Here is a 15,505-nt window from a genome sequence, read left to right as displayed (position 1 = left end):
CACACACACACACACACACAGCTTCATCCACAGTGTACACACACACACACACACACACACACACACACACACACACACACACACACACACACACACACACAGCTTCATCCACAGTGTACACACACACACACACACACACACACACACACACACACACACACACACACACACACACACACACACACACACAGCTTCATCCACAGTGTACACACACACACAGCTTCATCCACAGTGTACACACACAACTTCATCCACAGTGTACACACACAGCTTCATCCACAGTGTACACACACACAGCTTCATCCACAGTGTACACACACACACACAGCTTCATCCACAGTGTACACACACAGCTTCATCCACAGTGTACACACACACAGCTTCATCCACAATGTACACACACACAGCTTCATCCACAATGTACACACACACAGCTTCATCCACAGTGTACACACACAACTTCATCCACAGTGTACACACACGGCTTCATCCACAGTGTACACACACACAGCTTCATCCACAGTGTACACACACACACACACACACAGCTTCATCCACAGTGTACACACACAACTTCATCCACAGTGTACACACACACAGCTTCATCCACAATGTACACACACACAGCTTCATCCACAATGTACACACACACAGCTTCATCCACAGTGTACACACACACACACACAGCTTCATCCACAGTGTACACACACACACACACAGCTTCATCCACAGTGTACACACACACACACACACACAGCTTCATCCACAGTGTACACACACAGCTTCATCCACAGTGTACACACACAGCTTCATCCACAGTGTACACACACACACACACACACACACACAGCTTCATCCACAGTGTACACACAGCTTCATCCACAGTGTACACACACACACACACAGCTTCATCCACAGTGTACACACACACACACAGCTTCATCCACAGTGTACACAGACACACACACACAGCTTCATCCACAGTGTACACACACACAGCTTCATCCACAGTGTACACACACACAGCTTCATCCACAGTGTACACACAGCTTCATCCACAGTGTACACACAGCTTCATCCACAGTGTACACACACACACACACACACACACACACACACACACACACACACACACACACACACACACACACACACACACAACACACACTTCAGCTTCATCCAAGATGTACACACACACACACACACACACAGCTGCATCCACAGTGTACACACACACAGCTTCATCCACAGTGTACACACACACACACAGCTTCATCCACAGTGTACACACACAGCTTCATCCACAGTGTACACACACACACACAGCTTCATCCACAGTGTACACACAGCTTCATCCACAGTGTACACACATACACAGCTTCATCCACAGTGTACACACACACAGCTTCATCCACAGTGTACACACACACACACACACACCTTCATCCACAGTGTACACACAGCTTCATCCACAGTGTACACACACACACAGCTTCATCCACAGTGTACACACACACACAGCCTCATCCACAGTGTACACACACACACAGCTTCACCCACAGAGTACACACACACACACACACACACACACACACACACACACACAGCTTCATCCACAGTGCACACACACACACACACACACACACACACACACACACACACACACACACACACACACACACACACACACACACACACACACACACACACACACACACACACACACACATACACAGCTTCATCCAAAATGTACACACACACACACAGCTTCATCCACAGTGTACACACACACACACAGCTTCATCCACAGTGTACACACACTAGGGCTGTCCCCGACCAACCAAAATCATTGTCGACCGAGAGTCGTATGTTCTTTTTCCATATATAGACACAGCCGTCTGATGCTTTAAGCGAAATGTTTGATGAAAAAAACACACACATATGACTCGAGGGAGTCTGACCTCAATTGATTTGTGCCGGGCCGGGCTTAGACTCGCTGCGCTTTGTTACAAAAAGCGAGTGACTGTGACTAGCGGTATGGAAGTATGAAGGTAGTTTTGTGTATACTTAAAATAGTTCCTTAGATTCTAATTCAAATAGCTAAATTATCTAAGTTCGTGTCTCGATTTTAAACTGTCAACATTTCCTCCTCTTTCCAACTGTCGTTTGATGTTCCAGCAGCTAAACCGCTAGATGTTCCAGCAGCTAAACCGCTAGATGTTCCAGCAGCTAAACCGCTAGATGTTCCAGCAGCTAGATGTTCCAGCAGCTAAACCGCTAGACGTTCCAGCAGCTAAACCGCTAGACGTTTTTAAGAAAAGCTAAATATTTTCCTCTTGTGTCTGACATACACTGGTGACATTATGGACTGGACCTGTGTGGTGTGTGTGTGTGAGTTTGCTGGTTCTCTTATATAGGCCTATTTGTCCATTCACAAGGTTTCCTAAAGTAGTCTGTCTGGACTCTCTCTAATTAGAATCATGCTCATGATTTCATCTGGGTAAAAGGCCTGTTTTCATTATCTTTAGGCCACGTTACTTCTCTCGTTACGGCGTAAAAGCCTAACGACAAATTAAGCATATATCTTTACCCCTTACACTGTGTATAAGACAGTAGTTTTGAAATTGTTAGTTAGATTACTTGTTGGTTATCACTGCATTGTCGGAACTAGAAGCACAAGCATTTCGCTACACTCGCATTAACATCTGCTGACCATGTGTATGTGACAAATAAAATTTGATTTGATTTGATCTAGTAACCTTTTGGTTACTGGCCCAATGCTCTACCCACTAGGCTACCTGCCGCCCCTACACTCTAACCACTAGGCTACCTGCCGCCCCTACACTCTAACCACTAGGCTACCTGCCACCTCTACACTCTAACCACTAGGCTACCTGCCACCTCTACACTCTAACCACTAGGCTACCTGCCACCTCTACACTCTAACCACTAGGCTACCTGCCACCTCTACACTCTAACCACTAGGCTACCTGCCACCTCTACACTCTAACACTAGGCTACCTGCCGCCCCTACACTCTAACCACTAGGCTACCTGCCACCTCTACACTCTAACCACTAGGCTACCTGCCACCTCTACACTCTAACCACTAGGCTACCTGCCACCTCTACACTCTAACCACTAGGCTACCTGCCACCTCTACACTCTAACGACTAGGCTACCTGCCACCTCTACACTCTAACCACTAGGCTACCTGCCACCTCTACACTCTAACCACTAGGCTACCTGCCACCTCTACACTCTAACCACTAGGCTACCTGCCACCTCTACACTCTAACCACTAGGCTACCTGCCACCTCTACACTCTAACCACTAGGCTACCTGCCACCTCTACACTCTAACCACTAGGCTACCTGCCACCTCTACACTCTAACCACTAGGCTACCTGCCACCTCTACACTCTAACCACTAGGCTACCTGCCACCTCTACACTCTAACCACTAGGCTACCTGCCACCTCTACACTCTAACCACTAGGCTACCTGCCACCTCTACACTCTAACCACTAGGCTACCTGCCACCTCTACACTCTAACCACTAGGCTACCTGCCACCTCTACACTCTAACCACTAGGCTACCTGCCACCTCTACACTCTAACCACTAGGCTACCAGCCACCTCTACACTCTAACCACTAGGCTACCTGCCACCTCTACACTCTAACCACTAGGCTACCTGCCACCTCTACACTCTAACCACTAGGCTACCTGCCACCTCTACACTCTAACCACTAGGCTACCTGCCATCTCTACACTCTAACCACTAGGCTACCTGCCACCTCTACACTCTAACCACTAGGCTACCTGCCAACTCTACACTCTAACCACTAGGCTACCTGCCACCTCTACACTCTAACCACTAGGCTACCTGCCACCTCTACACTCTAACCACTAGGCTTCCTGCCACCTCTACACTCTAACCACTAGGCTACCCTGCCACCTCTACACTCTAACCACTAGGCTACCTGCCACCTCTACACTCTAACCACTAGGCTACCTGCCACCTCTACACTCTAACCACTAGGCTTCCTGCCACCTCTACACTCTAACCACTAGGCTACCCTGCCCCCTCTACACTCTAACCACTAGGCTACCTGCCCCCTCTACACTCTAACCACTAGGCTACCCTGCCACCTCTACACTCTAACCACTAGGCTACCTGCCACCTCTACACTCTAACCACTAGGCTACCTACCACCTCTACACTCTAACCACTAGGCTACCTGCCACCTCTACACTCTAACCACTAGGCTACCTGCCACCTCTACACTCTAACCACTAGGCTACCTGCCACTTCTACACTCTAACCACTAGGCTACCCTGCCACCTCTACACTCTAACCACTAGGCTACCCTGCCACCTCTACACTCTAACCACTAGGCTTCCTGCCACCCCTAAATGGCACCCTATTCTCTTTTATAGTGCACTTCTTTCAACTAGGTCCCATAGGAAATAGCGTGCCATTTGGGAGTCATCTGGTATTTGTGTTATCCTTCGTGTTCTATGAGTCGTAGTCAGTGGTATGGTTTGGTTTGGCTCGGTTTGGTCTGGTTTGGCTCAGTTTGGTTTGGTTTGGCTTGGTTTGGTCTGGTTTGGCTAACTCAATGTTAAAAAAAAAAGTATTTTCTCCAAACTGTTGGTTGGAGAAAAACTGTATTTTAAAACATGTATCCAATTTCTCCTCTCAGGAGTTGGACCAGCAGAAGTACATCCACACCAAGGGTTGTGTGGGCCAGTTTGAGAGGTGGCTTCAGGACAACCTGATCATTGTAGCTGGGATCTTTGTGGGCATTGCACTTTTACAGGTAAGGAGGACCCCAAGACACATTATTTAACAAATGTATATTTTAAAGAGTCAGCTTTTGTGTGAATCAGATCATGTCTGCATTTGCAGTCAACCGTCATGGCTGGAAGTCAGGGTTTCCGTTAGCCGGCAATTACCGACTTTTGTCCCCATAAAAATAATATAAAAAGCAGATAAATAAAACCGCTGCCGGCCAAAATGACCCAACAAAATAAATCCCCAAATAATGCTTTTTATAATTTGATGGAAATGCCAGTCGATGGAAATATATTTGACCATCATGCTTATTAGTCTATAGGTTAATATGCATCATTTATTGGAATTAAATTGGCCTGTGTGTATTTCTGTTATCTTGTATCTTATTTGTTGACTGGCCTTAACGGGGTGAGTTTTGCTGATTCTCTCTATAGGCCGATACAGTGCATTCAGAAAGTATTCAGACCCCTTGACTTTTTCCCACATTTTGTTACATTTTGTTATGTTACAGCCTTATTCTAAAAATGGATTATATAAAACATTTGTCCTCATCGATCTACAAAATAATACCTCGTAATGACAAAGCGAAAACAAGTTTTTGTGCTCTCACATGCACTGTGAACTGTGGGATCTTATATAGACAGATGTGTGCCTTTCCAAATCATGTCCAATCAATTGAATTTACCACAAGTGGACTCCAATCAAGTTGTAGAAACATCTCAATTTCGAGTCTCATAGCGAAGGGTCTGAATACTTATGTAAATAAGGTATTTTTAATCATTTACATTTACATTTAAGTCATTTAGCAGACGCTCTTATCCAGAGCGACTTACTAATCAATTTGCAAAAACTTCTAGCCTCTTTTCGCTTTCTCATTATGGAGTATTGTGACGTCATTATGGATTATTGTGATGTCATTATAGATTATTGTGATGTCATTATGGAGTATAGTGATGTCATTATGGAGTATTGTGTGTAGATTGATGAGGGGGAAAAAAACAGTTGAATCATTTTTAGAATAAGGCTGTAAAGCCAACAAAATGTGTAGAAAGTGAAGGGGTCTGGATACTTTCTGAATGCACAAGTACAGTACCAGTCAAAAGTTTGGACACACTTACTCATTCCAGGGTGTTTATTTATTTGTACTATTCTCTACATTGTAGAATAATAGTGAAGACATCAAAACTATGAAATAACACATAGAACATGTAGTAACCAAAAAAAGTGTTAAACAAATCAAAATATATTTTATATTTGAGATTCTTCATTCTTCACTTCCTTGATGACAGTGTTGCGGACTTGTGCTGACCAATAGGGAGACGTCTATGAGCTTGTGATTTGAAACAATCCACAGCTATTTTTTTTAAACAATGATGATCCTGGATTTATTTTTGGGGCCGGAAGTGTTGTGAATGATTTTGTTTCTTTCTGTATAGACAGTAGTAATGGTATAATTTTGGCCAATGTATTTCCATTTACTTCCCTATTGGATCCACCACTCTGCCATTTTCTCCTGTTCTATTGGTTTTCACACCAACTTTCTTTCGTCGTCCAGGAGCCAAAGGCACAATCCTGGTCATATTAACAACCCGTCCTAGTTGCTGCCTGGCAACAACCCGTCCTAGTTGCTGCCTGGCAACAACCCGTCCTAGTTGCTGCCTGGCAACAACCCGTCCTAGTTGCTGCCTGGCAACAACCCGTCCTAGTTGCTGCCTGGCAACAACCCGTCCTAGTTGCTGCCTGGTAACAACCCGTCCTAGTTGTTGCCTGGCAACAACCCGTCCTAGTTGCTGCCTGGCAACAACCCGTCCTAGTTGCTGCCTGGCAACAGCCCGTCCTAGTTGCTGCCTGGTAACAACCCGTCCTAGTTGCTGCCTGGTAACAACCCGTCCTAGTTGCTGCCTGGCAACAGCCCGTCCTAGTTGCTGCCTGGCAACAGCCCGTCCTAGTTGCTGCCTGGTAACAACCCGTCCTAGTTGCTGCCTGGCAACAACCCGTCCTAGTTGCTGCCTGGCAACAGCCCGTCCTAGTTGCTGCCTGGTAACAACCCGTCCTAGTTGCTGCCTGGTAACAACCCGTCCTAGTTGCTGCCTGGCAACAGCCCGTCCTAGTTGCTGCCTGGCAACAGCCCGTCCTAGTTGCTGCCTGGTAACAACCCGTCCTAGTTGCTGCCTGGCAACAGCCCGTCCTAGTTGCTGCCTGGCAACAGCCCGTCCTAGTTGCTGCCTGGTAACAACCCGTCCTAGTTGCTGCCTGGCAACAACCCGTCCTAGTTGCTGCCTGGCAACAACCCGTCCTAGTTGCTGCCTGGCAACAACCCGTCCTAGTTGCTGCCTGGCAACAACCCGTCCTAGTTGCTGCCTGGCAACAACCCGTCCTAGTTGCTGCCTGGCAACAGCCCGTCCTAGTTGCTGCCTGGCAACAACCCGTCCTAGTTGCTGCCTGGCAACAACCCGTCCTAGTTGCTGCCTGGCAACAACCCGTCCTAGTTGCTGCCTGGCAACAACCCGTCCTAGTTGCTGCCTGGTAACAACCCGTCCTAGTTGCTGCCTGGCAACAGCCCGTCCTAGTTGCTGCCTGGCAACAGCCCGTCCTAGTTGCTGCCTGGCAACAACCCGTCCTAGTTGCTGCCTGGCAACAACCCGTCCTAGTTGCTGCCTGGCAACAACCCGTCCTAGTTGCTGCCTGGCAACAACCCGTCCCTAGTTGCTGCCTGGCAACAACCCGTCCCTAGTTGCTGCCTGGCAACAACCCGTCCTAGTTGCTGCCTGGCAACAACCCGTCCTAGTTGCTGCCTGGCAACAACCCGTCCTAGTTGCTGCCTGGCAACAACCCGTCCTAGTTGCTGCCTGGCAACAACCCGTCCTAGTTGCTGCCTGGTAACAACCCGTCCTAGTTGCTGCCTGGCAACAACCCGTCCTAGTTGCTGCCTGGCAACAACCCGTCCTAGTTGCTGCCTGGTAACAACCCGTCCTAGTTGCTGCCTGGCAACAACCCGTCCTAGTTGCTGCCTGGCAACAACCCGTCCTAGTTGCTGCCTGGCAACAACCCGTCCTAGTTGCTGCCTGGCAACAACCCGTCCTAGTTGCTGCCTGGCAACAACCCGTCCTAGTTGCTGCCTGGTAACAACCCGTCCTAGTTGCTGCCTGGCAACAACCCGTCCTAGTTGCTGCCTGGTAACAACCCGTCCTAGTTGCTGCCTGGCAACAACCCGTCCTAGTTGCTGCCTGGCAACAACCCGTCCTAGTTGCTGCCTGGCAACAACCCGTCCTAGTTGCTGCCTGGCAACAACCCGTCCTAGTTGCTGCCTGGCAACAACCCGTCCTAGTTGCTGCCTGGCAACAACCCGTCCTAGTTGCTGCCTGGCAACAACCCGTCCTAGTTGCTGCCTGGCAACAACCCGTCCTAGTTGCTGCCTGGCAACAACCCGTCCTAGTTGCTGCCTGGTAACAACCCGTCCTCGTTGCTGATTTCAGGTGTGCTGTTTAGAATGCTGTTTTCCCTCGAATATCATTTTGGCAAATGTTTGAAAATGACGTTTTATTGGGCTGCTTCACTGCATAATTTGCATATTCTCTTAAGAGCCATTACCATAATCTAAATGAGATTTTTCTGGCACTGTGGTTGGACGTCCTAATGGGTTATGCACCCAATGCATATGGGTCTGGTAAATTTCTCAAATGGCCGTTAAATTAAATTCTTCCCGGTCATGTTCTCCTGCACCACATTTTCCTAACGGAAACCCTGCTTGGAGTTTAGACTGTTTAGACTGCCATCTGCTGGCGAGAATCATGATTACATCCTTCTCCTTGAGTGTCATTCCAAATCAGAGAACCTATGCTTCAGATGTCAGTTAGCTTTATGTCAGAGCTAACCTGTGATGTCATTTCCTGTTTAGATATTTGGGATCTGCCTGGCTCAGAACCTGGTGAGTGACGTCAAGGCTGTGAAGGCCAACTGGTGACGCCAGGACCCTGAGGGGGAGGGAGTACTCTGACCTTTGACCCCCAACATCCAGCTCACCTCCCACTGACCGCTAAGAGATGAAAACACAAAGAGCTGTTTACCTCTGGACCTGCCAGGCTGAGAGGTGAAAACACAAAGAGCTGTTTACCTCTGGACCTGCCAGGCTGAGAGGTGACAACACAAAGAGCTGTTTACCTCTGGACCTGCCAGGCTGAGAGGTGAAAACACAAAGAGCTGTTTACCTCTGGACCTGCCAGGCTGAGAGGTGAAAACACAAAGAGCTGTTTACCTCTGGACCTGCCAGGCTGAGAGGTGAAAACACAAAGAGCTGTTTACCTCTGGACCTGCCAGGCTGAGAGGTGAAAACACAGAGCTGTTTACCTCTGGACCGGCCAGGCTGAGAGGTGAAAACACAAAGAGCTGTTTACCTCTGGACCTGCCAGGCTGAGAGGTGAAAACACAAAGAGCTGTTTACCTCTGGACCTGCCAGGCTGAGAGGTGAAAACACAAAGAGCTGTTTACCTCTGGACCTGCCAGGCTGAGAGGTGAAAACACAAAGAGCTGTTTACCTCTGGACCTGCCAGGCTGAGAGGTGAAAACACAAAGAGCTGTTTACCTCTGGACCTGCCAGGCTGAGAGGTGAAAACACAAAGAGCTGTTTACCTCTGGACCTGCCAGGCTGAGAGGTGAAAACACAAAGAGCTGTTTACCTCTGGACCTGCCAGGCTGAGAGGTGAAAACACAAAGAGCTGTTTACCTCTGGACCTGCCAGGCTGAGAGGTGAAAACACAAAGAGCTGTTTACCTCTCGACCTGCCAGGCTGAGAGGTGAAAACACAAAGAGCTGTTTACCTCTCGACCTGCCAGGCTGAGAGGTGAAAACACAAAGAGCTGTTTACCTCTGGACCGGCCAGGCTGAGAGGTGAAAACACAAAGAGCTGTTTACCTCTGGACCTGCCAGGCTGAGAGGTGAAAACACAAAGAGCTGTTTACCTCTGGACCTGCCAGGCTGAGAGGTGAAAACACAAAGAGCTGTTTACCTCTGGACCTGCCAGGCTGAGAGGTGAAAACACAAAGAGCTGTTTACCTCTGGACCTGCCAGGCTGAGAGGTGAAAACACAAAGAGCTGTTTACCTCTGGACCTGCCAGGCTGAGAGGTGAAAACACAAAGAGCTGTTTACCTCTGGACCTGCCAGGCTGAGAGGTGAAAACACAAAGAGCTGTTTACCTCTGGACCTGCCAGGCTGAGAGGTGAAAACACAAAGAGCTGTTTACCTCTGGACCTGCCTGTCCATCTATTTCACCTGGTGTCACTTTCAACCCTACTTCCACTAGCATTTCAAAACAGCCCTTGAGAAAGGCCTTCCAGGGCTGCTTGTTGGATACCTGCTATCCCACTACAGCCTTTCTGTCTCCTGTACAGTATAGAGTGGGCTGCTGACTGACCTACCGGCTGGCTGACAGGATGGCATTTCTTTCCCTCATCCTATGACCACTGAAAGACATTAAGCTCTCTTCATGTTAGGGTAAAATTCAGAAAATTCACAAGATGGCAAGTCTGGAGTTAGCAAGGCCCTGCTACGGATGCATGTCTTTAACCAGCTGTTTGTTGAGCAGCATGTTTTAACAAACAACATGTTTTATTTTATTTTGTCTGTCGATGTTTTGAGTTTAATCAAACAGACAGACAGACATACGGAGAGGAGTTTTCTCTCCCGGCATCCCTGAAGCACATGGGGATAGTAGGTTTTTACTTGATCTAACCTTTAACCTTATACTAACATTAAATCTACGTTATACTGACGTCGAGGCGACGACGTTTGTACGTGTTTATTCTGTCTCTCTTCTGGACTCCCACCACTACCTTTTGGAAGCTTGAATTACCTGATTGTCTGGTCTGTCTGGATTTGTACTTTTCTCCTCTCTTAGTTTTTTTCTCCTAGTGTTTGTTGGTGTGTTTGTTGTCTGTCTGTCTTAGTTGGACTGTTTTAAAAAAAAAAACTAGTTTTGTATAGAATAACAAATACTTGTTTAATATCTTCATGTATAAATAGTAACAGATTTTCTCAATATAACATGAAGGCTGCTTCATCATTGTATCTTGGAGGATTGATATGAGTAAGTAGACTTCCTGGTTGTAGGATTCCGTATTTCCTGTTTATTCCTTCCTGATTTCTGGGAACTCTTCCAACAACCAGGATTTCTGGAAATCTGGGAATTTGGGGAAAAAAGTTAACAAAATGTTTTCAAATCTATTAGTTATGTTATTTGTAACCAGGTCTAAAGCGGACATGGTGAAATGAAATCCATATTATTATTCTGATAAAGTGGTGGTTGTGCCATATTCATGTTTTTTTTTTTTAAACTTGTGTTATTACCTTGTCAATACAGAGTTTTACACTTTCAGCATACCAGTACATTTTAAGCACATTATCAGATTTGTAGCAGTATATGGTTTGAATTGAATTGTATTTATTGGGATTTGGGGATTTTAAATTATGTCTGGCATGAATATATTCCCTGCAGCTTCTGTCTGGGCGGCTCTCCAAAATGTCAGCTCTTGTACACAGTTATTGCTCCACTCGTTAAGGTCCCTTAGATATACCTTACCACTGTCTCGCTCTTCCTGTGGTGTGTACAAGGCCCTGCTTGTCAGAGCTCTTTAATGCTGTAGTTCAGCAGCATGGGCTCTACTACCCTGCTTGTCAGAGCTCTTTAGTGCATGGGCTCTATAATATATGCCATTTAGCAGACGCTTTTATCCAAAGCGACTTACAGTCATGTGTGCATACATTCTACGTATGGGTGGTCCCGGGAATCGAACCCGGGACCACAAGCGCCATGCTCTACCAACTGAGCTACAGAAGGACTACTACCCTGCGTGTCAGAGCTCTTTAATGCTGTAGTTCAGCAGCATGGGCTCTACTACCCTGCTTGTCAGAGCTCTTTAGTGCTGTAGTTCAGCAGCATGGGCTCTACTACCATGCTTGTCAGAGCTCTTTAATGCTGTAGTTCAGCAGCATGGGCTCTACTACCCTGCGTGTCAGAGCTCTTTAATGCTGTAGTTCAGCAGCATGGGCTCTACTACCCTGCTTGTCAGAGCTCTTTAATGCTGTAGTTCAGCAGCATGGGCTCTACTACCCTGCGTGTCAGAGCTCTTTAATGCTGTAGTTCAGCAGCATGGGCTCTACTACCCTGCTTGTCAGAGCTCTTTAATGCTGTAGTTCAGCAGCATGGGCTCTACTACCCTGCTTGTCAGAGCTCTTTAATGCTGTAGTTCAGCAGCATGGGCTCTACTACCCTGCTTGTCAGAGCTCTTTAATGCTGTAGTTCAGCAGCATGGGCTCTACTACCCTGCTTGTCAGAGCTCTTTAATGCTGTAGTTCAGCAGCATGGGCTCTACTACCCTGCTTGTCAGAGCTCTTTAATGCTGTAGTTCAGCAGCATGGGCTCTACTACCCTGCTTGTCAGAGCTCTTTAATGCTGTAGTTCAGCAGCATGGGCTCTACTACCCTGCGTGTCAGAGCTCTTTAATGCTGTAGTTCAGCAGCATGGGCTCTACTACCCTGCTTGTCAGAGCTCTTTAATGCTGTAGTTCAGCAGCATGGGCTCTACTACCCTGCTTGTCAGAGCTCTTTAATGCTGTAGTTCAGCAGCATGGGCTCTACTACCCTGCGTGTCAGAGCTCTTTAATGCTGTAGTTCAGCAGCATGGGCTCTACTACCCTGCTTGTCAGAGCTCTTTAATGCTGTAGTTCAGCAGCATGGGCTCTACTACCCTGCGTGTCAGAGCTCTTTAATGCTGTAGTTCAGCAGCATGGGCTCTACTACCCTGCTTGTCAGAGCTCTTTAGTGCTGTAGTTCAGCAGCATGGGCTCTGGGTGTTTGCGTCGGCCGCTTTACTGTCGTTCGTCAAGTAGCCTTGAACGATGGTTTGCCTGAATAGGAGAGAAACCAGTTTGTGTTAGGCTAGGTTTTTATGCAAAAAAAAAAAAAAGATTATTCTGACATTAGAACAGGATGTTTGTTTTAAAGGTCTAATTCAGCTGTTTTTATCTCTTGTCAAATAAGTTCAGGGTATAAATGAAATACCTTACTGTGAATTTGTTTTTCATTAAAATTGTTTAAAAAATAAGATATTTTTAAAATATATTTATTTAAAAAAAAATGCTTCTTAGCAAAGAGCAATTTCTCAAGCAAGAATTTTGCTAGGACTGTCTGGGTCTGAGTGTGGAGGGGAAAACCGAAAACTAGCTGTTATTGGCAGAGAGGTTCAGAACTCTTTCTTGGTCACCAGGCAGGCCAAAACGCCAACCCACCAAAACAGGCTCTACATTTCATTTGAAATTATGCTTTAGTTTAAAAATAAAAATGGGGGTGGGGGGGGTTACCAGCCATAGGTTGTTGAATTTGTTTTGTTTTGTCCGTTTGATCATGATGGCCTTACAACATGATACCTTGTGATGTTTCATATTTTCTCCTAGGTTTGTGTCCCAGAATCACACTATTCAATATTACAGTTTGCCTGACCACTCCTCCTTAATTGAATTCCGCTGCTCTATCGATCGCTCCACACAACAGTGTGAACTTGCACGAGTCGTTTGTACTGATGTCAACAATTCAGTGATTTATTATTCGTGTAGGCCAACTCTGGTCCAACCCATCGGTTTCTTGGTCCAATCAGAATGGTTTGAATGTGTTTGCGTTTAATAAGTCATCGAGGAGGAAAATCCAGACTCTTGGTGGAGAAGAAACCTTAGTGGGCCTTGGCATCTGGCTGGAGCCATGTGGAGCCTCTAGTCAAAACTAGTGCACTATATAGGGAATAGGGTGCCATTTCGGGCACACCCTTCCCTCCCTAAGATAGATTGCATCATTCCAGAGCATCATTCCAGAGCCTCCTGCATATCATGAATGTATACCTATGGATGAACCTCAATTGTATTTCCTTGATTCCTTCCATACGCTCTCCTTGCCTCCTTCTCCAGTCAAAACACATTGAAGGATGAGTTCCAAAGGGAAGATTGAGATTCACCCTGTCTGTTACCATCTATTACTTAGACCTAATCCAATGCATTTCACCCTAACATGTCATCACTACCCTTTAGCAGTGCAATGAACACAAATCTGATGTGAAAAAAATAAACCTAAGATCTGTTATGTTACATCATTACAAACTTTAGCATTATTTTGTATTTTGTACATGAAATCAAATAGGTCCATTCCATTTTCAGGTGCTTTGGTTTTCTTCCTTTTACTTCCTGTTCCTGCTTTACTTCCAGTGTACTTCCTTTGTTACTTCCTGTGTATGTGCATTGTCATCTCAGGAATCTGCTAAATATATATATATATTTTTTACCTTGACACATCGCTTCATGAATGATTTGCTATATTTCAAAGCACGTCTGTACCTAGGTGGGGCTGTACTCTAGGTCTACCCAAGTTCCTGCTGTAAGCTGCAATCCTCTCATTGATAATACTGATCTATTATAGAGAGACAACATTGGCTCAGTGTTTTAGGTTCACATCATACATGTGCATTTATCAATGATTTCTAATACATACTTAGTGTCTGGTGTTTCACAGAACATGACTGAAGTATTTCTCTGTTTTATAAAATGAAAAGTATGTCTGTGGTTGCTTAATGTTATTAACTAACCTGTTCGGTGTGGGTTTAAAAAAAATAAAGTTTATTTGTATTTTATCTCAAAGCCTTTTAAGATATTTTCTTTCCGTTCCCCACATAGCTTGTACATTTCCAGAGTCTACCTCATTTTTAGAGAGGTGTCCTTTTAAAAAAAGCTAGTGGTTGGTTTTGTTCCATGGCCCGTCAGAAAGACGCCGAGAGGTGTAGAGAATCTTAACTGTTTGTTAAAACCTATAAGAGAGTCACGACAGGAAGAAAGTAGGTCCTTAAGTTACAACATACAGGTGATTTCATAGGGTTATTTCTACTTCCCGGGGACGTAGCTTCTATTCTGATGACAAGCTATACTACAGTATGGCGATTTATGGTTCATTTGGTCAAAATGTTTTGACAAGTTTGTCCTGATCTTGAAATGGTGTTGTGTAATATGTACCACCACAGTGACAGTACCATGCCTGTCATAGCCATTCACCTTTTAATGATGATTCCAAATTATATTTCTCTTATTATTATTATTATTATTATTATTATTTTGAAGATGTAACATTCTTATTGTAGCATTCGTTTTATTTTATTTTTTATTTATTTTTTAATTTTGAAAATGTTATTTCTCTCAATTTCTTGAATTCCATTTTGTTATTAATACAGCTGGAATGTAAATTATATAAAACATAAACATGATATTAGTCCTTACAAACCTCCTAAAATGTATTCATTTTATTTTAGCAATGTTTTGATTGTCATTACGTTAACGTCTTAAAGGATAGTATTGCTGAACAGAGATGCTGAAAACGAGTTAGATGCCTTTCGATAATGGGGACATGGTCTGTTACACTGTACCATTGTGTTACAAATATACTTATTTTTCAGATTAAATAAAAAGGACTTATGAAAAACATCAGGCCTCCAATTGCTAGTCTGGATGCGTCAACAAAATGATGTTTTTCTGTATGCACAGTTTTCCTGTCTGTCTCTCTCTTTATTGGTTTGAAGAGAGAAAGGCTAGGTGGTCTTGACCAGACGGTTGGTTTATTTGAAATGAAATGTCATAGCTGTGCCACTAGAGGGTGACACTCGTAAAGAATATCTCTACTCAT

General features: G+C 45.4%; 1 protein-coding gene and 1 long non-coding RNA gene across 21 annotated transcripts in view; one reads left to right on the top strand and one right to left on the bottom strand.

The window, feature by feature from the left end:
- Positions 1 to 13,133, top strand: part of LOC127913846 (tetraspanin-17) — a 42,866-nt gene extending 29,733 nt beyond the window's left edge. For 2 of the 17 annotated variants that reach the window (XM_052487365.1, XM_052487348.1), the window contains exons 7-10: positions 4,706 to 4,822; positions 8,696 to 8,934; positions 8,982 to 9,122; positions 9,685 to 13,133. In XM_052487365.1, the coding sequence (XP_052343325.1) occupies positions 4,706 to 4,822; positions 8,696 to 8,761 (183 nt within the window). In that variant the 3' untranslated portion in view covers positions 8,762 to 8,934; positions 8,982 to 9,122; positions 9,685 to 13,133. Of the gene's footprint in view, positions 1 to 4,705; positions 4,823 to 8,695; positions 8,935 to 8,981; positions 9,123 to 9,167; positions 9,415 to 9,590 lie in introns of those variants that run through there. The other 15 variants (XM_052487360.1, XM_052487353.1, XM_052487355.1 and 12 more) reach the window with 15 other exon arrangements.
- Positions 2,786 to 4,688, bottom strand: LOC127913847 (uncharacterized). Of its 4 annotated transcripts, none has more exons than XR_008086963.1 (3): positions 3,701 to 4,688; positions 3,022 to 3,156; positions 2,786 to 2,990 (listed from the first exon to the last, which is right to left on the bottom strand). It is a non-coding gene; the product is annotated as an uncharacterized LOC127913847 (long non-coding RNA). The 4 variants fall into 4 exon arrangements; XR_008086966.1 differs by lacking the exon at positions 3,701 to 4,688 and adding an exon at positions 3,285 to 3,337; XR_008086964.1 differs by lacking the exon at positions 3,701 to 4,688 and adding an exon at positions 3,253 to 3,305.
- Positions 13,134 to 15,505: the final 2,372 nt, after the last annotated feature.

Source organism: Oncorhynchus keta, chromosome 30 (assembly GCF_023373465.1).
Source record: "Oncorhynchus keta strain PuntledgeMale-10-30-2019 chromosome 30, Oket_V2, whole genome shotgun sequence".
NCBI classification, from domain to species: domain Eukaryota; kingdom Metazoa; phylum Chordata; class Actinopteri; order Salmoniformes; family Salmonidae; genus Oncorhynchus; species Oncorhynchus keta.
The sequence above is the reverse complement of the archived record's forward strand: the minus strand, read 5'-3'. Positions and strand labels throughout refer to the sequence as shown.